Below are 24271 nucleotides of genomic sequence, written 5' to 3'. Positions count from 1 at the left end.
CAAAAGGTAAATCGCGAAATTCCGTCGTATCGTAATTCGTAAACTTCGCGTAAAGCTAGATGCGAATAAGAGAAGCTTTGATAGGTATTGTTGAAAGCGATATATTGTAAGTAAAATCGAATCAATTTGAACCGACGTGAGAAGGCCCTATAGTTTGTTCGTGCTCAGTGAATCGTCTTCAATTTAACACCTCTTTCAGCCGTTCTGGACAATCAATTGGTGAATGAAGACATACCAAACATCTGATACCAGTGGAGGATACAAAGCAGCAAGCAAAATAATGCAAGGGCAGCAAGAAGTGATACACCGCCTTCTCGAATTGTTAACCAATGATCAAGGAAGTTTTGGATATAGTGGACGGAAGAACATTAAGGAAGAACCCGACGCTAATCTATTCAAGACTTCCTAAGCTTTTCTGTTTGTCTCCTATTCCTACTTGATATCAAATACAAACCACAATCGTTCAACTACCTCTCGACTCAACCACCTTTTGTTTTGAAAGTCGACTTTACTGAGTTATCTTGGTGATTTTTGAGATTCGATAAATTGTCTGACTTTGAAAGATTCAGCAATATGTCAAACTTGTTTTCAGGAATGTACGTGGTCGGATTTTCTTACTTGTTGTTTTGGTTGCCTTTTGATAATTGGAGCACCTGTGGTGATTCTTGATTATTTCACCACTTGGATTCACTAGTGGCAAAATAAGGACGGGGGAAAATGTTCGATTGATGGAGGGCATTTCATTTGGGGTGCAGTGACATGAGAAGTTGGCTTAATGTCACCGCCCCGAAAGCTTTATCACGGCTCAATGGATCTATCAGCAAGCAAGTTGCTTGAGTTATATTATCAGATGAGAAACCTTAGGAGCAACCTCATCTGTTAATCTTATAAGTCTGGCTAAGGGGTAGTTTTTTAACCAAGAATGATCCCTATTATATGTGTTTATTTGACTGAAGGCATATCTGCTCTCCAGATTTGTCGTTGATGCATTGAGCCGTTCGTATTTGTTATTTTGCGCCTTCCTAAATTTTTCCACACGTTCTCGCTGTCCTCCAAGCTTGAGTAATACTCTACCTTTTGCTTCTGGCCAACTTGACGAAGAAAATCGCTAACAATATTGTGTCTGTAGAAGTGGCCGCTTTCGTGGCAGTGGTAAGAGTTCTGGCGCAAAGAGTCCGGGTGGACTTAACGGAGTTTCGCCAACCTCTCCTACAGGCAATTCCCCCGTCAATTCTTCGTCGCCCGCCAACATGGCACCCCGCATCTCGCCACTCCCCAACTCGCCTTCGCTCTCACAAACCATGTCTATGGATGATCAGCAAGCCCCCCCTGCAGGCAATGATCCACTAGCGGCCTACAACCTTCCTCGTCCAAAGCCGCTCTGGCTTAATAATGCCTATGCTAAGCACATTGTTAAGGGTAATTTTATGACATTATCTGCTCGCCCAAAGACAGTTGAGCCTGGAGAGTGGATTGCCCATCAAGGTAAGACAATGAGGAGAAGCTAACAGTCATGTGCTAACAATCGTAGTGGTTGAACATTATCGTATCTTATGGAACTTTGTTCGAGTAATCCATGAAAAAGAAGAAGATGGTAACACCATTTGTAACCCCCAGACTTGCCCCCGCATGTCTGCTGGCGCGTAAGCCTGCATTTTCTAAGACCTACCGATCTGATATCTGATAAGTTTTACTAGAAACCACTCTTTCACATGGTTGAACTCACGTAGAGAGCCTGTCGAAGTACCGGCCCACGAGTACATCTCACTCATGCAGCGCTGGATCTCTGGAAAGATCGATAATACCGCTATTTTCCCCACAGATCCTGCCGGCATTTCATACTGTCACAACAGTGCCGGTCCTGAAATTGCTGGCTCAACTTATGCTTCTGGTGGAGTCAACACACCTGGTTCAAACACGCCCATTCCTGCTGGCCCAACCACACTCACAACCTCTCTCTCTCAACTCGCCGGAGCTGGCGATTGGATTGGCAAGAGTAGTGGATTTCCACAAGAATTTGTTGATGTATGCCAAACCATCTTCCGGCAAATGTTCCGAGTCTATGCTCATCTCTACTGGGGACACTTCATTGAGCCTTTCTACCATCTTAACCTCGACAAACACATGAATAGCTGCTTTAGTCACTTTGTTTTGACAGCAACCGAGATTGACATGTTGAAGCCACATGAATTGGAGCCCATGCAACCATTGATTGACCTCTGGGCTGCCAATGGAACATTTCCACCTGAGTCTAAGGCATACGCGTGTGCAAATCTTAAGGCTGGAGAGAGACTTCTTCAAGCTGCCGGTTAGTAAGATCGGTGTAGGTCAATACAAGCATACAGGCGTTTAGGAAAGCGATTTGATAGAAGGGTTCATGATGCGCTTGACGATTGCATATGAAAGCTTCTTATTTTTGCGAGATATCTCAAAGATTGATTGCATGGTTTTGCGTGGTTATGTTTCGGGCTGGCGTTCCTGTTTTTTTTTTTGTTTTTTTTGAAGAGAATAGTGCCCAGATTTTCAAACTTGATATTTCATATGTAAATGCGCTCTAGCATTTTGCAGAAAATGATAAATATTGCTTTGAACATTCGTGACCTTCTCCTTGCACATTTTAACCATCGTTATAAAACTTATCTAGGTAGACAAATAATCTCCACGATGCTTCGCTTGCGTATGTACAAAGTCAAGAATGAATACCTAGGTAAACTACAGCAGAGATTTTATGATACTCCAGCTGGACGATAGAATAGGGACACCCAAAGTATGAAAATATGGGTGCTGTCAATATATAATTATGTTTGAGTAATATTTATTAGAGAACTTCCGTGACCTGATTCAGTGATGTTGATATGGTTAGGTACGTTCTGATGAGCAAGCAAAATGATTGGTTCACTTGATGATGCGACAAAGAAGGGGCGGGCCGCCTATTATCCGGCTCCAGCGACGTAACCAAGCATCACAAAATAACAATAATGCGCCGACAGCAAATGCGGTAAATCATTGCAAAGCAAACATACATCCCAATTTATCTTTCAACTTAGGAACGATGTCTACATCTACTGGGACAGGTTGGGCACAGCTTCGTCAACAAGCTAGGTCGTTGGAAACACAAGTAAATTATACATACCTCCCAATAGCTATCGCCCACGAAACTAACGACCCGGACAGACAGAAACACTATTCCATACCTACTCACAATTCTCGGCCGTTTCCAATATTCCGCCAAAACCCTCAGAAGACGAAAGATCCACTGAAATGAAACTACAAGAAATTCTGGAAAAGGTGAATAGATCTTCACTGCAAGCTCAAGAACTTTAGTCTCACACTTACGTTTTAGAGAGAAAATCTGATATCGCAACTGTCCCGCCTCCTCGACAGCGACTCTTCCCTCACAGCCTCTGCAACCCGTCAAAATAATCTTACCCGTCACCGAGAAATCCTTCTCGACCACCGTCGCGAACTTTCGCGCATCCGTTCCTCCATTTCCGAAGCTCGTAACCGCGCAAACCTGCTCTCAAATGTGCGATCTGATATCGACGCTTATCACAGCAATAATCCAGAAGCCGCAGAGGCGGATTATATGTTGGGAGAAAGAAGCCGTATTGAGAATAGTCATAACATGACGGATAGTGTGCTGAGCCAAGCTTATGCTGTTAATGAGAGTTTTGGGCTACAGAGAGAAACGCTGGCTAGTATTAATCGGAGGATCACTGGGGCTGCAAGTCAGGTACCGGGACTGAATAGTTTGATTGGGAGGATTAGCGCGAAGAAGAGGAGAGATGGAATTATTATGGGCAGCTTTATCGCATTTTGCTTCTTGATGTTTTTGTACTTTATGTAATGATAGGATAGCACGATGCATTTTATGGTAACGAGAACACAGGCAAGGCGTTTGGAGTGGAAGGGTCTGGGATATGACCAAATTGTTGTACAGTATAAGAATGGCTTATGGGTATATTCAGGGATATCATGCTCGACGTCCAGCTTTTGCTGCCTCTTCTTTACCCCCCTTCTTTGCGGCAGCATCCCCTGATTGCTGTGCACTACTTTCCATTCTCTTTTGCGCGGGGGGTGCTTTAGCATCCTCCAAGAGTCGGGAAACACTCTTGACCAGGACATCCTTCTCATATTCTTCAGCAGGACCACTGCCCGCCCACCTAATCTTACAATCCCCATCTAGAATGTATGTGTACCCGACCTTACTATTTAATAGACCTATAGCATCTTTCATCTCATCTGTAAGACCCTTCTGGACCACAAAATATCTCTTCCACATCCATTTTGGCAGCTTTTTCCTCAAACTCGAACGAAAGAATTTGATGATCATAGCTTTCAGGTAGTTCTCCTCGATATTGATATGTACCATCTGCGCCAATTCCTTGTTGTTTCTGACCACCTCATGTAGACCTGGGTTACTCTTCTCAGATGCAAATGTAGCCGCCTGGTTCTCTGCCCATGCACCACTGAATACGGACACGACTGATATCTTGCCCTCTAGGATGGGTGTTGTATTTTCATATAGGGTAGAGTCTGGTTCTAAAGTTCGGCCGCTTAAATTAGGGAAATAGAGCGCGCGATCGGCTTTGAAGATTCGGGGAGGTGCCAGGAAGGATTTTCCCTTATGATATTTCATATTGCTCCATTCTCTGTAATACGGTTTGGCCATTGCCGCAGTCCTGGATCCTTGATATTAGTGACCTGCACACTTCCATTTGTACAAGCGAGGCTCACAATTTCTTGCGCTTTTCAAGATGCTTATCCCAATTGACGAAGTCATCTCTTCTCTCTTTGATTGTCCTATTATCCACTCCGCTATTCTGACCTGCTCTAGGTGGTTGCGGAAGTCCTATTGCTCGATCCAAAGGCTTGGGCGTGAAGTTTTCTACCCTCTTCCCCGAAGCTCTTGGGGCTTCATCTAGAACTGAAGGAGTTTCTGGCACCGGTGATGGCGTCTCTTTCTTTTCATCCCATCGTCGATATGTAGTAGTAAATGAACGCCATTGGCATATCATACATGCTGAAGCGTCTAATTGCTTCCTTGCGGATCGTATCGGCAATCGTGTAAGGATCATATTCGTTCTGATAAGGTGAGTCGTGCGGGAAACCTAGAAGCCCCGCTAGCAATTCAGCATGCGCGCCTGAAAGATTCTCTTTTACCCCAGAATTTATTTTTTCCCCAGAGTTTCCCGAGCGCTGATAAGCCGCCGATAACCGAAATCCCCAGATTGTAACCTCCGTAAAGATCATGAATGTAACTTTCTATTCCAAAGAATATGCAAATATTACAACCTTTTTCTTCCCATCCCGATCGAAAATTGCATGAGCTCCTGATTTAAGGTTATACAAGATGCGTTACAACTTCTATTCCAGAGTGTTGAGTAGGCAATGGAACGTCTATCAAGGTCTCAATCTCCCCAAACGATGCCCGACCACATATAAATACTTCCATGCATCTGCGAAGCGATTGGCCATAAAACCATTTATGTTGGCAGATATTGGAGAAGGTCAGAAGATCAGAACATTCAGATGCAGAATTCATACTAATAGGTACCTCAGGAATCAAAGAATGCGAAATCATACAATGGTTCGTAGAACCAGAAGCTCGGGTGGAGGAATGGGACAAATTATGTGAAGTGCAAAGTGACAAAGCGTCGGTCGAGATTACCAGTCGATTTTCGGGTGTCATAAAGAAACTCCACTATGAAGCTGGAGACATGGCACAAGTGGGGAAAGCTCTCCTAGATATTGATATACAAGGGGAGATTGAACAAGAGGGTGCGGATGCGGTTGAGGGGTCAAGTGCTGGCAAGGACGCTAGAGCTCAACCCGTGGACAAGTCACCAATTGAATATAAAGTAGATGTTCCAGGGGCCTCTCAGCCAGCTGCCGAGACTCGGTCCCCCTCATCAACCCCAAGAGGAAAGCATGCGTCCTTGGCAACACCAGCAGTAAGGCATCTTACAAAGGAGTTAGATGTCAACATATTAGATGTGACAGGTACAGGGAGAGACGGCCGCGTACTCAAGGAAGACGTACATCAGTTTGCAAAACTGAGAGATGGGGCTCCGTCAACAACCCAGGAGCCCTTCGTAGAGGCAGCTGGAGGGCTTCAAAAGGAGTATACCACTTCATTAACGCCTGTCCAACAGCAAATGTTCAAAGTCATGACGAAGTCTTTGACCATACCTCAGTTCCTCTACACAGATGAAATTGACTTTACGAAACTCTCCCAAGTACGAGGTCGTATCAACAAACAACTGGCAAGCTCTCCCGTCAATGGGGTTGCGAAGTTATCCTACCTCCCCTTCATCATCAAAGCTGTCTCTTTAACTCTCAATCATTACCCCGTTCTGAATGCTCGGCTCGATATCGATCCCAGCTCGCAGAAGCCCATCTTGACAATGCGTCCCCAACACGATATCGGCATCGCAATGGACACTCCCACAGGTCTCCTCGTTCCTGTCCTAAAACACGCCCAATCCACGTCTACCCTCCTAACCATAACTCAATCTCTCACCAATCTTCAGTCCCTTGCCTCAAGCTCCTCCCTTACCTCCTCTCACCTCTCCGGTGGCACCATAACCATCTCCAATATCGGCAACATCGGCGGCACCTACCTCTCTCCTATCATTGTCGATTCCCAGCTCGCCATCCTCGGTATTGGCAAATTACGCACTATCCCCGCGTTCGATGCTCATGGAAATGTTATTCCAAAACAAGTCATCAACTTCAGTTGGAGCGCCGACCACCGCGTAATAGATGGTGCAACTATGGCCCGTGCAGCCGAAATGGTTAGAGGGTATATCGAAGATCCAGAAATCATGCTTTTACATATGAAATGATGCACTATTGTGCATTCAACGCACATGACATCATCTCATCATTCACGTCTTGCATATATAGAGGCGGAGTAAAAGCGGCTGAGAAATCCAAGGCCACGAGATCGTTCTTCGCTTCAGCTCACAAGATCTCATTCTACACTGCATTCTACACTGCATTCTACATCACCTTATGATAGTTGACAGAAACACAACATACGCAAAGATCGTGATACCATCCCCCACGGACACAAGGATATATTTTTGTCTCCTACTTCCAATTGGGTAAACAGAGTCACGAAGTATGCTTTCACGTTTATGAATTAGGCAACCGCCTCGAAAAGTAACTAACTTGTTACAAATGACTGCGTTGCATTCGGTGTTTAAAGAGGGGGTTCGGGCTCAGCTTTCGGATTTCTCTGGAATGGGTGATAGGTTTTGCACTTGCGAAGCTTGCGAAGATTGTGAAGCATTTTAGCGTAGCACACAGAAACAATACAAGCAAAGATGCCTGCATACATACATACGTACATAAAGTGAAAGACTGCCATTTATTGACCGATACCCAATAAGTGATATCATGTATCTCCCAAAACCCCTTACAATACCATCATGCATGCACGATTCATTCAGCCTTGTCGTACGACAGAATGCGTTGTCCGACTGGGGTACATAACGACTGATTTTCTGGGGTTGGTCGCTACCCCGCATTCGCATGAGGATAATTGGCAGATCAGGGGGATGGTGTGTGAAGATTCTCCCAACGGTGTGCATCAACAGAAAAACGAGGAACGACTTCAACCATTTATAAATGGCTGCATGAGAAATCTTGATGCGTGATACTCTTAATTAATCTAATTGCGTACTTGTCCCAACCATATATTTCCTTCACCTCCTTCCATTTTCGCTCTGTTTCTTTGCAAACTGTTCCCTCTCATCTTCTCATCTTGCAACTGGTCATGAACCGAGCCCCACCCATTAAAGAAAATCATGCGTATGAACAACGTAAAAGAACCCATGTCTAACTACAGCTAGAAGAAAATACGCCAAATCCTTTTTTGCTAGCCCCACCGAGATCCGTATGCGAAATGTAGATGTAGACACATAAAATAAGAAACAAATACCCTTAGCAACTCCAAACCGTGTAGCCGAGAAAATATCCGTGATTGCTTAAACCGTAGATGAATGATGAAGGATATCTAGTCCGCCAATTGGTCACCGAGCGCCGTGTTGTAATCTGAAAAGAAAATACGCCCTCTATCTCTCCACTGCGAGTGTCTTCTACATAGCAATGGTGTAAATGTACGAAGATTATGAGTCTCTGGCCAATTCTTCCTTTATTGCCGTATTTATCTTCGCCAACGCATCTCGCTCGACTTCTTCCAACGATCCGCTAACATCTACCTGGATCACATCTGTCTCATCTTTTGTAGGTGGTTCGAGAATGCCAAATTGACTGTGAACCATATTCGCGCCCATAAAATGACCCTTTCGAGCACCGACTCTCGCGAGTAATGTTTCCTCACTAGCATGCAAGTACACGAAATGAACGAGGACATTGTGGTCGTAGTAGGAAGCTACACGGATGACGTCGCGATATTTGCGCTTCAGGGCGGAGCAGGTGAGGACAACGCCTTGGGAGCCCGAGTTGAGACTTTTAACAGATTCGTCGCGGAGCTTGGTGAGCCAGTCCCAACGGTCGGCATCGTTGAGGGGTATGCCTTGAGCCATTTTATCAATATTTGATTGCGGGTGGTACTGTTTTTACTTTCATTAGCATGGCGTTCTTAATGTAGTAAATAATGGAATTGGTGTATATACCTCATCTCCCTCAATATATGGCAAGTTCATAGCTTTGGCAACATATTGAGCCACTGTGCTTTTACCACATCCAGCAGGACCGGTAATCAACCAGATGTGAGAATGACCAGTCTTGGGCTGTCTTGATGAGCCATTTGTCAATGAGTTTGAAGACGACGAAGTTGATATAGGTAAATGGTCTGGCATGGCTGGCGTTGGTTGAGCCATGTTTGAGGAACGATTCTCATAAGACAGCATGATGGATGGAGGTTCTTTGTTGAAGCGTGGCGGGGTATTCTCTTTAGATGATACAAGAAAGGCCGGTAACGTCAAAGTCAAAATTTATCAATTGCCGAATGAAATGGGAGGAAGTCAATGTCAATGTGAAGAGTGATGTCATGTATTGATAGAAGTGTAGCAACAAGAAAATGAAATTCACCGAGAGTAAATATACTTTTTTTTCTTTTCTTCTCACGAACGGTTTGTTTGTTGATGAGCTCTTGAAGTTGTTTTGACTTGAGTGAGGAAAGATGACAATATATGCCGAATAATGAAGTAAACGTAGTTAATTTTAAACAATCAATCAAGGTATTCAACGATGTGGGAAGGAAGTGAGGTATATAGCAAATGGTTAGGGTCCCGGAGTAATAAGAAGGACCTACCTAGGCAAATGACGGGCAAGTGGCGGTGGGTCGTGTGCCATATCGACCTTATCGACCTAGTAAGGAGAAAGAAAGTTGAAATAAACACCGACATGTACAGAATATGGAGTACGAGGTCAACTGAAAAAGTAATAATTGAATGTACAAGTATGGGTGACGGCAGCAAATTGTACATCTTACCCAGGAAGTTTGACCTTGGCACGGTGATGTGACCCACAGAAAGGAAGTTTGGAAGGTTTACGGAAAGAGAAGGATTCAAGCCTCGAGAAACCCCTGGTGGCCCATTTAGAGATCTAGTCGAGTCTCTTTTTCATCACCGCTCCTCCCCCCCCCTCCGCTGTTAAAAGAAGAGGAGGAGGAAGAAGAGAAAGAAGAGGAAGGGGAAAGTGATTTTACACCATCCCTGTTGATCAAGATCTCCTTGCAAGCAGGGTTATGTATGGTATCTGAAATTCTAGAAGCAGGAGCAGGAGCAGAAGCAGAAGCAGAAAGAAAAAGAAGAAAAATCAGCCACTCTTGTTGTTATTACGGAGTACGAAGTAGACGTTGGAATGTTGACCTATACGTAGTTGTAGTACCCCCCCTCCTTGCACTACATACTATACACACACACACACACACACGCAAAAGTATCTGACAATGGAAAAGACTTTTACAAAGTAAGAATCCCGATCCAAGTTCATGGATTCGATTGAACTGACCGTGATTAGTTGTTAAATTTCTCCTTAAACACGGAAAAATAAGGGAAAAGCGGAGAATGTGTACATCGCAAAGAAAAACGTGGAACCCATTAGGATCGATGTTCTACAGAGTACGTAGGCACTGTGACGAAAATGGAAGTTCTGCACCGGGACGTACCTAGGTACTGGCTGTACAGTCGATTAGGTGTAAGAGTGATACGGCAGGTGATGATGCTAGATGATAGTCATAGCCATCGATATATACGGAGTATAAGTTGTGACTTGTAAGTCTAACTTTAATACGTAGCACAGCGATGCAATACGTCGCTCAACAAGTCTAGGGGAAGGGAAAGGATTCACGCGAGCCGTCTAGACGTCGCAGATACTACTTCCTGTACCTACCTACCTACCTAGTACATACTTACAGAGTGAATGAACTTTTAACTTTTGATCCCGGTGGTGTTTGACGTCTCTATTCTCTAACAAGTCTCTTGGATTTTTGGTGGGAAAGGATAAATTATGATGTAGGGGTAATGATGTTAGGTATCCATTGATTTCATTCATCGTAATCCAATTTCGGACATTTAATATAACTCACAAGGATTTCATCATTTCGGTGGTCGAAAGTTCTAACTACTGAAGCTTATTGTAGAATCAGGTTGGTGAGAACTTAGAAGAAGGGTGAGAGCAAGGTTAGTGCGAACTTTTTTTTCTTTTTCCTGCCATTTAATTCGTCTGTCTTGCTTGCAAGGTCAATCAGATTGGCCTTGCCCAACGTCAACATCATTTCTTCTTACTGCATGCAATCTGCACCATCCGTCCGTCTCACTAAATACACTTTTCAAACGATGAATAGATGATTGCCCAACTTCGTGTCCAGTGCCCATTTATGTGTTTACATGGATGAATCATGGCTCATATCTCTGATGACAGAAAAGGGTTGTGGAGAAGAGGAATTATACCCTGTGCATTCCTTTCTCCTTTTCCTTTTTACTCAACTCCATAGTTCACCCTCTCTTCCCAAAACTATGGTCGAGAAGTCACGCTGATGATCCCTAGTCCTTGTAGCGGGTCTTCGATCGGGACTCTCGCATCATGTATTGAATCCCATGCTGTGGCGTACATTAGTTTTTCATGGGGTCCCACTTCAAAGCCCGTGGGGGTCACATTGCAGCTTCGCTATCGAAATGCGGCATCTGAGCATTCACACGAGCGGCTCATCGTACGGAGTGGGAAGGAGCGTGGAGCCCCAATTGATCAAGACCTTTGAGCAATAAGCTCTTTCTACCTCAATTCGCCGAGTCCGAGTCGAGAATTCTCAATGAGTTTAATCCTTCACGGTCACACCGCCGCTTATATGCATTTTTTGATCACAGCAGCTGACCTTCTTTGAAATCCAAGCAATTCTGTTGTAACTTGAAATCCGGAAGATGCAATCGGGTTTCCGGTCGAAGCCGTGTTACTACGGGGCTCAAGGATGGAATTCCTATTGATGTTCCACTCGAGGGCTTTTTGATGATTCTATGACAAACGCTTAAGGCAATTATCATGCATGTTTCAAGTATGGGGGAACCCATGTTACAAAGTATAATATGAGGGGTAAAAGGGAGCAGGCTTCATGAACAAGTACGGAGTAGGTAGACATCAACACATCTGCAACATTCAAACTTGGCCGAGTTCTCCAATCTGTGCTTGCGTTCTAATAACATTCTAGTTTATACATGGCTAAGATCAACATCGAGCTAGTATACAAGGATGCCAACGAGCATGAAAATACCTTCATGTTTCATGTTTTGGGACATATCTCGGCTCAAGGGACGGCAAACAAGGAATAAAGCTCATGGGGGGCAATCTCACATGATTTACGTTAAACCACAATCCCCCACCTTCCTCCTGAGGTACTTGTTTCCCCACGAGCTTCTATTTGGGTAATTTCTTAGCTCTCTCTCTCTCTCGAGATGGGGTATCAAATTCCCATTTTTGGGAAACCCAATGTTTTACCGCATTTGGCAATGTCGACAAATTGCACAAGTTTTGATCTTCCATGTTGGCTCAATGTTCGAGACGAATCTCTAATTTTTGGGAGTTGTTTTCTCGACATGCAACAGCCAACCGAGCACCAATTTATCATCTCTCAATATATAAACCTCACAGAAAGCTCTAGTAGTAACTTCTGGACAGTAGGCAATGAGTGCCCAATCAATTATAACATAATCAACCCCTCCTTCCCATGTCCTTCAAGCAGGAACGTTCATTATGCAGGACAGCAAAATGTGGGGTAATAGTCAGTCGTCATGTCCCGTCAGTGTTATTATCCGATAACGCAATTCCATATCAGTGACATACACAAAGATAAAGTTACTTCTCAGCTTCTTGATACCTCATGCTTTCTCGTTGCAACCTTGTTTTGAGATCTAATTCGACTTTTCTTCCTTCTTCAAAGTTCTTAGCGAATAGCCTTCTAGTAAAAAACGGACACAATTACCATAAAATGGCGTCAATCATGCAAGAAGCAAATCGTTTGAGAAGGGTGATGGGGGAGGGCAAGGGACCGGCGACGGGCTGTTGGCAGATGATTCCAGGGGCCAACGTTTCGAGGACTTTGGCGAGGACAGGTGTTGATTGGGTTTTGGTGGATTGCGAGCATGGGAATATAGACGGTGAGTCATTTCATTCTGGAGTGGTGTAAAGCCACTCGTTCGTGTTCTTTACATTCATGAGTTATGAGACAGACGTAGTCACTGAGCTTAAATGACTCTACTAAACCGAGTGGTTTCAATCACCGCCACGTTGATTTGCTGGTGGTCTGGTATGTCGCCAGGCAATGAAGGGTTTCTGTTTCTTGGATCTATTCTAGGCACTGGATTTGTATGAAGCAGTGGCTACAGTTGGGAAACTAAGCTACATTCCGGTGTTCAAATAATCTCGAGCGTTCGAAATTCCAGGGTTTGGACTGCAGTCTCGACTATTTGGATCTCCGTTCATTATTCAATGCCTATTCTATTTTCTGCTGAGATACTTTCATTCACACACTCAGCACTTCTAGCTTGATCTTTTAAACCCAGGAATCAATCAATATAGGACGTCAAATTAATAAAAAAAATTGACAATTTATCGTCACTTATCTAATGCCCAACAGATGCCGCAATGCATGATGCAGTTCCAGCAATTGCTGCGTGCGGGGTGAGTCCGATAGTTAGAATTCCAGATAATCAAGGATGGATGGTTAAGCGTAAGTCATCAAGACGCATTGCAGTATGCTTGTAAAAAATTAATGGCTCAACAGGGGCTTTGGACTGTGGTGCGCATGGTGTACTTGTACCTCTCCTATACAACAGCCGAGGGAGCTGAACAGCTCGTGAAAAGTGCTAAGTTTCCGCCTCAAGGTCAAAGAGGTTTTGGATCACCTTTTCCTCATGAACGCTTCAACCCCGAATTGAACTCTGATGCATATCTGAAGCAAGCCAATGAGAGTATTCTGACCATGGTACAAATCGAAACCAAGGAAGCGTTGGAGAATGTCGATGCCATTGCTGCTGTTCCTGGTATTGATGTTCTTTTCATTGGTCCTTTCGACCTTGGCAACAACATTGGCCATCCCATCGTTGCAGGACAAATACACGAGAACCTTCATGCTGCAATTTCAAAGATCTTGAAGGCGGCAAACACAGCTGGAAAAAAGGCCGGTATCTTTTGTACGAGTGGAGAACAAGCGAAAGGGTACGCAGATCAGGGGTTTCACATGATGAGTGTTGCAACAGATATGCATATTTTACCACAGGGTGTAATCGCTGCCGTGAACAAGGCAAAGGGTCAAGAAGATGGCCCCAAATTGACTGGTCCTTACGGCCGATAGACCGATGATTGGTGTACATATACTTAATCAGAACCGTGCGAAGAGGCCTTCGGGTATTAGAATAGATTGTAGAGGTACAGTTTCGGCAGATATCAAACAGAGCTTTTCCCTTCCACTTCATCCATCTTTGCCTTGACTTCCTCCTCGGTAAATCTATGCATCAGCTTTCTTGCTTTAGATGCCAATTCGGACTGTTCCTCCCCAGCATCCTCCCTGCTAACATGAATCTAACAAAATATATCAGCAAGCTTTGGCTAAATTTGGGTCAAGGTACCTAAACCAACCACAGGTGTATCAAATTCGTATAAATCCTTCCAGTGCTTTTGTCCATCTTCCATGACCGCAATCTCTCTATATACAAATGGTCTTGTGTCTCGAACTTTAAATAATGTATCTTTGGCGTTGGTACAGAGTGAACAATTAGCTCTTGTGAAAAGCGTGATTCGACATGCTTGGAGTAATCGTTTTGTTGGAAACATATCGATTTAAGATGCCAATTTCTTATATTTCAAAGATCTCTTGATATGAGCCTCCAGATCAGTTTGATAATAGCTCAATAAGGATGATTCGCTCCGGGGCAAGGGTTGATTTGTCCTCCCCTCCCCCCGTTCAGATTAAACTTCCAACGGACCGGGATGTCAAGAGGCGGTGAGAGTCACTTTACGGCAGAATACTTTAGAGTATTCTAGAAGTTGGGGAAGAAGATCTGATGGCGACTTTTCAATTTACACGATATACAAAGTTTAATATTCGAACCAGCAGTCTTTTCTCAAGATTTCTTCATTGTTCCCGAGATTCTATTGAACAGAAAGTTAGACAAGATGGCGCAAAAATGTGTACATCAATCTTGTACAAAGGTTTATACTGATCCTGAGGAAGACTGTCTGTACCATCCTGGACCACCGGTTTTCCATGAGGGTCAAAAAGGTATGCTGGCTCATGCCATTCACTTTATGTAGCTCTATATTTTTATTTATGAAACTAAAATGTGCCAAAAAACAGGTTGGAAATGCTGCAAACCCCGCGTCCTAACTTTCGACGAATTCCTCGCCATTCCACCCTGCACAACTGGTAAACACAGTACCACAGATCACCCACCTCAGGTAGAGAAGAAACCAGCTCCAGATGTATCTGAAGCTTCAGCGCCCTCTCCTTCTCCCGAACCTGCTAGAGCACCAATTGCGCCAGCTCCTCAAGCTACAGCTACCCCTCCTCCCCCAGCACCAGAATCCGAGGATGATGATGCGTCGCTAGAAATTCCAGTGGGTAAAACTTGCAGGAGGAAAGCTTGCGGTCAGCAATATGAGGGAAAGAGTAGAGAGGGGGAGAAATGTGTATTTCATCCCGGTGTGCCCATTTTTCATGAGGGTAGTAAGGGATATACTTGCTGCAAAAGGAGAGTTTTGGAGTTTGATGAATTTATGAAAATTGAGGGTTGTAAGACCAAGGGTTCACATTTGTTCATTGGTAGTGGTGGGAAGGGGAAGGCGAAGGAGGGGGGTGAGGAGATTTTGGACACGGTTAGGTGAGTTAGTTCTATTTTGTTATGAGACGGCGTTCTTTGAAGAAGTTATAAGTGCAGTACTAATGATAATAAAATCCAGACACGATTTCTACCAAACAGCAACCTCTGTCATCGCCTCATTCTTCCTCAAAAAGATCAAGAAGGAGGATGCAGTCGTATCCTTCTCCGCCCCTCAAGAACTCACTCTCGATCTTCCTACCACAGACGCAGTTCCCAAACGCTATAAGACTATAGTTCCGCTCTTTGGCGCAATCGATACAGAAGCATCGTCATTCAAAATTATGGGCACAAAGTTGGAAGTTACATTGATGAAGGCTGATGGTGCTAGTTGGCCAGTGTTGAGAAGTGATGAGCAGAGGACGGGCGAAATTATACAGGTTGGGAAGGCGGGGAGAGCGGTTTAGGATGGGGTTATTTGGAATGAGATGAGATGGGATGAGATTACGAAAGCATTGAGCATATCCTTATCAAGTAGATGTCCTGTTATGCATAGCGTGAGGTTTTATAAGAAGAGCAAAAGCTTAAATATCTCTCAGAATTTCGGATACTCTGTATTTGTGCTGTGAAACTTGTAGCCAACCTGGCAGTCGGAGGCTTGCTTCTAATACATACGCCTAACATGTGAAACGCTACCCTCGAATTAAAAGAAACGAGCAAGCATAGGGGGGAGAGAGAGTTTACCGAAGACAAAAGTGAATAAAGGAGAATGAATTGAGGAGGCGAATGCTAGTATGATCGAAGCGAATAAGGAAATCAATCCCATTGAGAAGGAAGTAGAAAGTGTGGTAGGAAAGATCGTAGTAAAAACCTACCTAAATATACTATGTTCCGGCTTGTATTTCTGTCTACAGAAAGCTGGTCGGGGATTATGATTCTATAACGACGCTACCTGGAGCTCACCGGGAATATGTGTTTGTCTTCAAATTTCGATGGGAATAGTTCGGATGTGAGAACTTGCGGAAAGTGTTGATGGTTTTGGTTTTGATGCGGTTGAGAAGTCGATTTTTGGAATGATTTTTATGCATATGGTGTATTTCAGAGGCGGACGACAATGAGAGTGATGTGATGAGAGTAATATGATGAGAGTGATATGATGAGAGTGATATGATGAGAGTGAATATTTTAAGCTAGTGTAGACGATGAATACGGGCAATGATTTGTACATCAAATATGGGGTAAAAGGGGTGTCATCTGAATCCTGATGTCACGGAAAACATCCATTACGGAGACACAGTGATAATCAATTATTTATTGGTCTGTTGGATGCATCGCTAGAGATTCATAGGAGTATCTAAATATCCTAAATGATGTAAACCGCTTGTGTCGTCATGTTGAGCATCCCAATGACGACTGCGGCATAAGCAGAGGCCTTTTCCTCCCTCTCCTATTCCAGAATGAAGCGATATATTACTGTGTGCAGATAGCGATCTCACGTGCTAAGTGCTTAGATCCTCCACCCATCTTGTCTAATAGTTTAGAATGGAGCACCAGGTTTGTTGGCTGGTTTCGAAAGAAACCAATGACCCTCTACTCTCGGATTGTAATCGCGACCATTGAGAGCCCTGTTTCCATTTTATTCTTCCTGCACATCATCTCCAAACACGTTCGTCAGATCCAAATCTACTTTCACCAGCGCTGTTGAGGCTTCTCGACGTGGACCTCTCACCACGTATCGAATGAAGTAAACTTGCTCGAGATGTCATCGACGAAGCAGGAGCATACGAAGCTTCAGGTTCGCGGTCAAAGGTTACGGTGCGAGACGTTCTGCCTAGTCGTTCCATCTGCCCAGTAGCCATAGACAAACTGGGTCTCACAGAGTTGTTATTGATATCGACATCAATGGGGTCAGTCGGCATGGCCCCATATATGTATATTGAACGACCGTCATCAGTAGTACTTACGTGACGAGCCATGGGATGAGGTGTGCCGGATAATCTTTTGAACGCAATGATGGGACGATTATCGAGTGTAAACCCTAAGAGTTCGGCAGTTGGGACGGAGGACGTGCTGGCTTGGTTCTTGGCTTCAGCGGTGAGTTCACTTTGGCTGCTGGATATTAGCTTGTGGGTTGTAGATCCTAGAATTGTTTGAAATAGGGTAATAAATAGTCCTGATACTGATTTGACAATCAGGTGCGTTCAGTATTTGAAAGCCTTTCAACATTGAAAATGAATCCAGCCTTTCAAAACATTTGAATATTTCAAATTTATTGAAAGTTTGACGTCCCTGGTTGTCGGACTATAGTGCAAACTGATAGGTACCTTGAAAGTTGGACAGGTCAGAAAGAACTTACCGAGGCGAATCTATTAAATCGTCGACAAAAGTTTCAAAGCTCTTTAATGTCTTCTCACTCACCCATCCCTTACATATATATTCAATTGCCACACCTAGCCAGGCTATGATTAAAACCGGTGTTCCGATTGCGACACTATTCCGTAGATATCAGTCAGTCAGACTTCGAGCTAGCCTGGTTTCCCAACAAGATGAGATATTTGACCAAGATGAGAGATTGAACGTGGTCGAGGGGTAGCTTATAATACATACTTGACCGGAAGCGACTCCCTTCCCAAATACGACCATAGTTGAGCCAATCCGATACCGAAAATGGCAATAGTACTGCCAACTTGAAGCAAGGTCCAGAATGACCAATATAGGAAGGCCATATCTAATTCATGACAAAAGATGAGACTGGATGCGGCGAAGGCTTCGAAAACTGTGCAGATTATTGCGACAACAAGACAAAGGGAAGAGACATAGATGCATCGAATTTGAGTGCGACGCTGCTTTTCTTTACTGATGGAGAGCAGTCTTGGGGAGAGATCTCTAGAAATTGTCGGATGCAATTCTGCGTTTCTGATGTGTCTGAGCACCCGTGTTAATTATCTGGCGATGAGGACTTATAGCAGATGAATGGGGTGACAAGGCGACAAACATACGTGGCTATGTGGGCACTTTTAGTAAAGACACTCGTTGCAATGGTTAACATGATGAGAACAATTAAGAAGAGAATCCAGAAGATACTCTTTACTGCGCTCGCGTTTAGGTTGTGCATGAAATGGCCATGCTTAAGACATTTCTCTGACTGCATTGGATCTGTCATGTTGGATGGCATGTTGAATATTGAGAAGAAGTTTAGTAACGAAAAATGGAATTTAATGTGTGGCTTGTAGTTAAAGTAATTTTTTTCAGACTCTCTTGGAAAAAGACACGGATTGAACAATTTTATAGCTCATCCGGAAATCATCATATATTGTAGTGGAAGAGCTTCGGAGCTTTTAGACTGCCCCAGAATTCACTGACAATAAAGCCGTCTCTGCGCTTGTGAAACTAATGAGACTAGTGGAAATAGTTTCTACCTTTTTGCTCGAGAACAGGTAGCGAGTGAGGGATCTACTTGAGTACATCTTGGATTTGTCGTACTCATGTACCGCTTTGGCTTGAGTTGTGCGCTCGCAAAATCATTCGAGTCGAAGTGAGATTCCGAAAAGAATAACGTATATGAAACCTTTACCAAATTGAAGCCATAGAGTTTGATAATTTCCAGAGTCATGATCATACGCGATATCCGCGCTAGCGAAATCAAAGCAACAGGCTTCAAGCTGACAGGCTAGTGATTCATACCCCTCTAAAGCTTAACTACTCCATACCTTCCATAAGTTCTATTGCATCGAGCAGCATTCCCTTATTGCCGATCCACAATCTCAATCGATCCCAATCTTTGCCCTCTTCTTCGCCACGCCGCCATTCTTCATGAAAACCCCATGATCCCGCGACTTTATCTATCGCTGCCCGTTCTTCTTCACGGATCCAGCGCTCTCTCAGTGGCATACCTGGGGCCCAAGTCACGCGATCCATTTGATCATTGGCTGTAGTCACGGCTACAATACCAATAGTGGTGGTAAACCCCATATATGCTAATATCCCAGCAAATGCGATATTTGTGGCCATGCCGGGTTCCATGGAGTCCTGGAACATAGCAAGTTGTGATGCAACAATATAAGCTCCAAAAGGTGCCACAGTAAGCCCGGTGGTGGGTAACAGTCCTTTCCGGATAAATTTAGCACGACGAAATGATTTTTGCGCATATGCTGTATCAACGATATCCATAGCTACATCTAATTCCCTAGCATCTATTGCGGTTTGTAGAGCTTGATCTGCCACGGCAACTGGTATGGCATTGTTGACCTTATTTGGATTCTGTTTTTTGAACTGTTTTCCTTTAGAGCCTTCGATTGAGATCGGCTTGTTCGCATACATGTAAAATACTTCTGGAAAAGTCTCGGGTTTTCCTAGACATGACTGTGCGCTGATATATATTTCTAAAATCTCTGGTGATATGAAGACAGACTCATGGGAGACAATCGAAAATAGGGCTCGCGAAAGCTCATCCACTAAAAGTGGATTCTCACGGGATAGCTTTTGGACTCGCAGCTTTTTTGATCCTCGATCAGCCAAGGAAAGTAAAGATGCAGCGGCAGTTACATCCTTCTTTGTGTCTGATGATTTAGCAGGCTCTCCAGCAACGTCCGTGGCAATCAATCGGCATGTATGTAAAACATCCAGAATGGCCTTTTCCGAAGTTACAGTTTCCGAAAACAATTTATTACAGGCATCGATTCCACGCCTTAATACTTGCTCGAGTTCTGCTTCCGTGATATGCCGGGATGGTCGTACATGAGCTGGACTTGAATACTGGCGCAAAGGATTGAAAGGGGTAGACTTTGGAGGTTTGCTTGATCGATTCCTGGTAGTGGTGGTAAATGTGCGAGGAATAGTGTTTATTGCTTGCGGATATTGAGACGTTATGAAGTCGCATATACGGCAGACGTCCGACCGAGGCTTGAAAAGTCGTTTGGACATTATGTAGGGCGATATCAAGTTTCCGGTGTCTTTAATTTGAGGTTTTTCGACAAGCTGTAGTCAAGATCACTAATAAGCCCGCATCCTGTCAAGATGTCATATCCCTGCTCGACACCCCTGTGCGTGATATGGCTGACTAATAAAGAAGGCGGAATTCGATGCATGAGCCACAATCGTGACGACGAACTCAATGTATGCATCCGACTTAATAACTTTCCTAGCTTCTATTTATTAGGCATCTTCTTTGAAGCATTGAAACATTCAATTAGTTCGTTCCATTTGAACACATTTTCTTGAAATTTCAAGCTTGAATGAAACACGACACCAAGTTTTTCGGCCAGAGGACCCCTTTGAGATTGCATTAAACGTTGTTCCTTCTCAAGATTAAACAACTGTTATTCACGAAATCATGCCTCCTCCACCACCACCACCACCACCTCCTCCTCCTGGAGGATTTGGGGGTCCACCTCCACCACCGCCGCCAGGAGGAGCTCCAGGAGCTATGCCATCTAGACCACCTGCGAAAGTTGCTGCCAATAGAGTAAAAATTCCCAGCTGTACATTTACTTTGAGATTGTCAAGTTAGTGTTGCTAATCAAACCACAGGGCGCACTTTTGTCGGATATCACGAAGGGAAGAGCACTCAAAAAAGCTGTAACGAACGATCGATCGGCACCGATAGTAGGCAAAGTATCTAATGGTTCTGGACCGGCGCCAATAGGAGGTGCTCCACCAGTACCGGGAATGGCAAAACCTCCCAGTGGGTTTGGCGCACCGCCAGTACCAGGAGGAAATAGAGCTCGAAGTGATAGTAACCAAGGAAGCAATAATGCAGTCTCGGGGATGGAACAAGCTCCACAGCTAGGAGGAATATTCGCAGGTGGCATGCCCAAGTTGAAGAAACGAGGTGGAGGAGTGGATACTGGCGGTAAGATTTTACATTCTATATAATTGAGATATGTCTAATTTTCTTACAGCAAACCGCGACTCATCGACTGTATCAGAACCAGAATTCTCTGCTCCCAGACCGCCAGGTATAGCTGCTCCCAGACCTCCAACAAACGCAGCTCCGCCTTTACCATCAATTAGGCCTCCTCCTCAGCCCAGCGCTAGTTCTCCCGCATTTGCGCCCTCTGTTGCGAATCTGAGAAAGACCGGCGGGCCATCTATTTCTCGTCCTGCATCCTCAGCCTCTCTCAAAGGGCCCCCACCCCCTATTGGCAAAAAACCTCCACCACCCCCCGGAACTCGAAAGCCATCATCAGCGTTATCAGGCCCACCACCGCCGCCTCCAGCATTCGCCCCTCCACCTCCTTCTTCAGCACCTCCGCCACCTGTTGCACCACCACCACCTTCCCCAGCTCCACGCCCTCCCAGTAACCCACCTCGATCACATGCACCTCCACCACCACCACCAACATCTCCACCTTCGACTAACGGTGGTAACCAAAGTCTTGCTATGCAAGCAGCAATTCGTGCTGCTGGTCAAGCATCACCAATGAGTGCACCTCCACCTCCTCCATCTAATGGGCCTCCCTCTTTATTGTCACACAGAGCACCATCTCCACCCGCTGCACCCCCAGCGGCACCAATATCAAGAAGTCAAAGTCAACAACAAGGAAGAACTCACACAATGGATTCTAGTTCTTACACCCTCTCATCAAATGGCAGTTTACCGCAAGCCTCTAGTTCTAGCCGAAGAATCATAATCAATGATCCTCGATGGAAATTTACAGATGAATCGGTATTCCCAAAACCTCGAGATTTTATTGGTGGGCCCAAAAAATACCGGGCTGGTCGTGGAAGTAGTGTTCCGTTGGATCTGAGTGCTTTCCATTAAGAATTTTCGCTTATTAAAAAACAACAACTCTTCGGATCGTATTTATGTGTTACCATTATGATTTAAGGCGTTATAGCGGGATATCGTTTAGAATCTGGTAAGGCGGCATCAAGCTATCTGAATTGGGAGTTATACATCAGGAAACTGAAGATCGTCACAAAATTTCCCCTGAATCGCGAGATGGAGATTGACGAGAAACATCAGCTCACTACGCTGGGTACCGAGGGGAAAATCACAGCTATAGATATCATGTGTGATGGGCAAATCCCACAGTGGAGCCTTAAGAATGAGTACGGAGAATCTTAAACTTTTGATATTTATCTTTCTCTTATTTTGATTTAAACCCAAAAATGATGATGTGATGATGTTATAAATACTTCGATTGTGATTAAGATTATTGACCTCAATACGAATACAAAGAGCTTTGTTAATTTTATTATTCACCTGACAAAATAATTAATAGATTAATTGTATTGCATTCCGCATATAGCAGCAGTACTAAATGGGGTAATTCGTTAGGTTCGTTAGGTTCCTCGGATCATTATTCAATCTGTCCTTTAGGTTATTCTACCGAGAATCTTATTAGAAAGACCTTAAACTTCAAAAGCTTCATCCATTCCTCTTCTTCATACCTCCACCCCTTTGAAATAATACCAGTCCACCTTTCGCAGGTACATGACAATATTTGGTCTTAATTGACTACAATTCGGTTCGACCCCTTTTACTTTCTTTGATTTGGTGCAAGTTCAGCAAAATTGCGACAATGTCGATACGCGGCAATGCAGGGTATGGTTTAGGTGGGCAGAACTCATTCGGAGGAGGACCAAGTATGGGTGGAATGGATAAACAGAACGAACTCGGTACTCTCGATGCGATCAGAGAACAAACAAGCAAGATTGAGGATTTCTTGGATACATTAAGTGATCCTGTTAAGCCGTATGTCCATGTTCCCTCAGAGGACCCCGCAGAGGACAGCTTGGGGGGTCTAATTCTGTGCTTGAATTTACTCGTATTTCTTCAATCTTCTAACTCTTATTTTCTGCAGATACTTGCCAGCCATCGGACGATTCTTGATTGTCGTTACATTCCTGGAGGATGCATTGAGAATCATTACACAGTGGAGCGATCAACTATTATATCTGCATGATTACCGACACAGTATGCTACCTATCTGCTCAAAACATGGCACAGCATAATTAACAATCTTCTAGTCCCAAGCGGTCTTACACATCTTTTCCTGACCGTCAACGTACTCGCAATGGTCTCATGCTCTACACTTGTTATCACACGAAGATACTCGGATTACGCTGTTGGTGGATTGATTGGCGTAGTAGTCGTACAAGCTCTTGGATACGGTCTCATCTTCGACCTCAACTTTTTCCTCCGAAATCTTTCGGTCATGGGTGGTCTATTGATGGTTTTGTCCGATTCATGGGTCCGCAAATCAAAGGCTTTTGCTGGTCTTCCGGAGATCGATGAGAAGGACCGCAAAATGTACTTCCAGCTTGCTGGCCGTGTCTTGTTGATCTTCCTCTTCGTCGGATTCGTTTTCAGTGGTACCTGGAGTGTTTGGAGAGTGATTGTGGCACTTTTCGGTCTCGTTGCATGTGTTATGGTTGTCGTGGGCTTCAAGGCAAAGTTCAGTGCTATCATGCTTGTGCTTATCTTGAGTGTTTTCAACGTATTGGTAAACAACTTTTGGACTGTAAGTAAAGCTCTATTGCTTACGCGGGGCACTAGACTAATTTACCATAGCTTCACGAACACCACCCCCACAAGGACTTCGCAAAGTACGATTTCTTCCAAATTCTATCTATTGTAGGCGGTCTCCTCCTCCTCGTCAATAGCGGACCAGGGAAATACTCCATCGACGAGAAGAAGAAGGTCTACTAAACTTGAGTGGTGAGGTTGAAACGAGAGCAGAGCAGTGAAGGTTCAGGAAAAAGCAAACAGCGAGCCGTGCATTTAGGGCGGAGTTCAATTTGATGAGGGAAAGTTTTCTATTATTGTTATCGTTTCTTCCTTCGAAGGAAGACTCAGCGGATGGGCGGCTTACTTTAAGTATAGCGTCAACATCTTCTGACTGTAAATCTCAGAGCTGGCAAATCTACAAAGTATATGAATGACTTATGAGCCAAATATGTTTCCTGCACGTTTCAATAAAATGAAAAGACTATTGTTTCGAGGCCGGGCCATCAACATGACTCGAAACAACATAGTATTA

The 24271-nt window shown here is 44.2% G+C and overlaps 12 protein-coding genes across 12 annotated transcripts; 7 read left to right on the top strand and 5 right to left on the bottom strand.

Moving 5' to 3' along the window:
* Window positions 1-573: 573 nt before the first annotated feature.
* On the top strand, window positions 574-2313 carry EAF01_001849 (uncharacterized protein; the record flags this gene model as incomplete). The annotated part of the gene is made up of 4 exons (XM_038910099.1): window positions 574-596; window positions 1130-1485; window positions 1532-1643; window positions 1698-2313. 4 exons carry the CDS (start codon window positions 574-576, stop codon window positions 2311-2313), a joined length of 1107 nt encoding a protein of 368 aa, XP_038774911.1.
* Window positions 2314-3052: 739 nt separating this feature from the next.
* EAF01_001848 (uncharacterized protein) lies at window positions 3053-3847 on the top strand (the record flags this gene model as incomplete). Its single annotated transcript, XM_038910098.1, has 3 exons — window positions 3053-3118; window positions 3175-3288; window positions 3344-3847. 3 exons carry the CDS (start codon window positions 3053-3055, stop codon window positions 3845-3847), a joined length of 684 nt encoding a protein of 227 aa, XP_038774910.1.
* Window positions 3848-3973: 126 nt separating this feature from the next.
* Window positions 3974-5078, bottom strand: EAF01_001847 (uncharacterized protein; the record flags this gene model as incomplete). Its single annotated transcript, XM_038910097.1, has 2 exons — window positions 3974-4682; window positions 4738-5078. The coding sequence occupies 2 exons, from the start codon at window positions 5076-5078 to the stop codon at window positions 3974-3976; spliced, it is 1050 nt and encodes a 349-aa protein (XP_038774909.1).
* A 275-nt stretch (window positions 5079-5353) lies between these two features.
* EAF01_001846 (uncharacterized protein) lies at window positions 5354-6848 on the top strand (the record flags this gene model as incomplete). Its single annotated transcript, XM_038910096.1, has 2 exons — window positions 5354-5510; window positions 5563-6848. The coding sequence occupies 2 exons, from the start codon at window positions 5354-5356 to the stop codon at window positions 6846-6848; spliced, it is 1443 nt and encodes a 480-aa protein (XP_038774908.1).
* A 1287-nt stretch (window positions 6849-8135) lies between these two features.
* EAF01_001845 (uncharacterized protein) lies at window positions 8136-8882 on the bottom strand (the record flags this gene model as incomplete). Its single annotated transcript, XM_038910095.1, has 2 exons — window positions 8136-8582; window positions 8646-8882. 2 exons carry the CDS (start codon window positions 8880-8882, stop codon window positions 8136-8138), a joined length of 684 nt encoding a protein of 227 aa, XP_038774907.1.
* A 1683-nt stretch (window positions 8883-10565) lies between these two features.
* Window positions 10566-14387, top strand: EAF01_001843 (uncharacterized protein). Its single transcript, XM_038910093.1, has 6 exons — window positions 10566-10658; window positions 11026-11599; window positions 11681-12626; window positions 13106-13221; window positions 13253-14049; window positions 14107-14387. Exons 3-5 carry the CDS (start codon window positions 12350-12352, stop codon window positions 13820-13822), a joined length of 963 nt encoding a protein of 320 aa, XP_038774905.1. The 5' UTR covers window positions 10566-10658; window positions 11026-11599; window positions 11681-12349; the 3' UTR covers window positions 13823-14049; window positions 14107-14387.
* EAF01_001844 (uncharacterized protein) lies at window positions 13915-14301 on the bottom strand (the record flags this gene model as incomplete). The annotated part of the gene is made up of 2 exons (XM_038910094.1): window positions 13915-14049; window positions 14107-14301. 2 exons carry the CDS (start codon window positions 14299-14301, stop codon window positions 13915-13917), a joined length of 330 nt encoding a protein of 109 aa, XP_038774906.1.
* Window positions 14388-14643: 256 nt separating the features above from the next.
* EAF01_001842 (uncharacterized protein) lies at window positions 14644-15751 on the top strand (the record flags this gene model as incomplete). The annotated part of the gene is made up of 3 exons (XM_038910092.1): window positions 14644-14749; window positions 14825-15347; window positions 15427-15751. 3 exons carry the CDS (start codon window positions 14644-14646, stop codon window positions 15749-15751), a joined length of 954 nt encoding a protein of 317 aa, XP_038774904.1.
* Window positions 15752-16600: 849 nt separating this feature from the next.
* EAF01_001841 (uncharacterized protein) lies at window positions 16601-18459 on the bottom strand (the record flags this gene model as incomplete). Its single annotated transcript, XM_038910091.1, has 4 exons — window positions 16601-17393; window positions 17641-17775; window positions 17892-18209; window positions 18284-18459. The coding sequence occupies 4 exons, from the start codon at window positions 18457-18459 to the stop codon at window positions 16937-16939; spliced, it is 1086 nt and encodes a 361-aa protein (XP_038774903.1). The 3' UTR covers window positions 16601-16936.
* A 524-nt stretch (window positions 18460-18983) lies between these two features.
* On the bottom strand, window positions 18984-20207 carry EAF01_001840 (uncharacterized protein; the record flags this gene model as incomplete). The annotated part of the gene is made up of 1 exon (XM_038910090.1): window positions 18984-20207. One exon carries the CDS (start codon window positions 20205-20207, stop codon window positions 18984-18986), a length of 1224 nt encoding a protein of 407 aa, XP_038774902.1.
* A 409-nt stretch (window positions 20208-20616) lies between these two features.
* EAF01_001839 (uncharacterized protein) lies at window positions 20617-22047 on the top strand (the record flags this gene model as incomplete). Its single annotated transcript, XM_038910089.1, has 3 exons — window positions 20617-20748; window positions 20814-21135; window positions 21185-22047. The coding sequence occupies 3 exons, from the start codon at window positions 20617-20619 to the stop codon at window positions 22045-22047; spliced, it is 1317 nt and encodes a 438-aa protein (XP_038774901.1).
* A 763-nt stretch (window positions 22048-22810) lies between these two features.
* EAF01_001838 (uncharacterized protein) lies at window positions 22811-23940 on the top strand (the record flags this gene model as incomplete). The annotated part of the gene is made up of 4 exons (XM_038910088.1): window positions 22811-22983; window positions 23093-23205; window positions 23259-23752; window positions 23803-23940. 4 exons carry the CDS (start codon window positions 22811-22813, stop codon window positions 23938-23940), a joined length of 918 nt encoding a protein of 305 aa, XP_038774900.1.
* Window positions 23941-24271: the final 331 nt, after the last annotated feature.

Source organism: Botrytis porri (genome assembly GCF_014898465.1).
Source record: "Botrytis porri strain MUCL 3234 chromosome Unknown BPOR_002, whole genome shotgun sequence".
Taxonomy (NCBI): domain Eukaryota; kingdom Fungi; phylum Ascomycota; class Leotiomycetes; order Helotiales; family Sclerotiniaceae; genus Botrytis; species Botrytis porri.
This window is presented reverse-complemented; position numbering and strand designations above follow the sequence as displayed.

What these genes read in the sequence shown, in the direction of transcription:
- EAF01_001843 (XM_038910093.1), top strand. Translation starts at nt 12,350, where the DNA reads ATGCTTTCTCGTTGCAACCTTGTTTTGAGATCTAATTCGACTTTTCTT. An exon ending in CGAGCATGGGAATATAGACG is followed by an intron (nt 12,627 to 13,105) that starts GTGAGTCATTTC and finishes AATGCCCAACAG; the next exon opens with ATGCCGCAATGCATGATGCA. An exon ending in AGTCATCAAGACGCATTGCA is followed by an intron (nt 13,222 to 13,252) that starts GTATGCTTGTAA and finishes ATGGCTCAACAG; the next exon opens with GGGCTTTGGACTGTGGTGCG.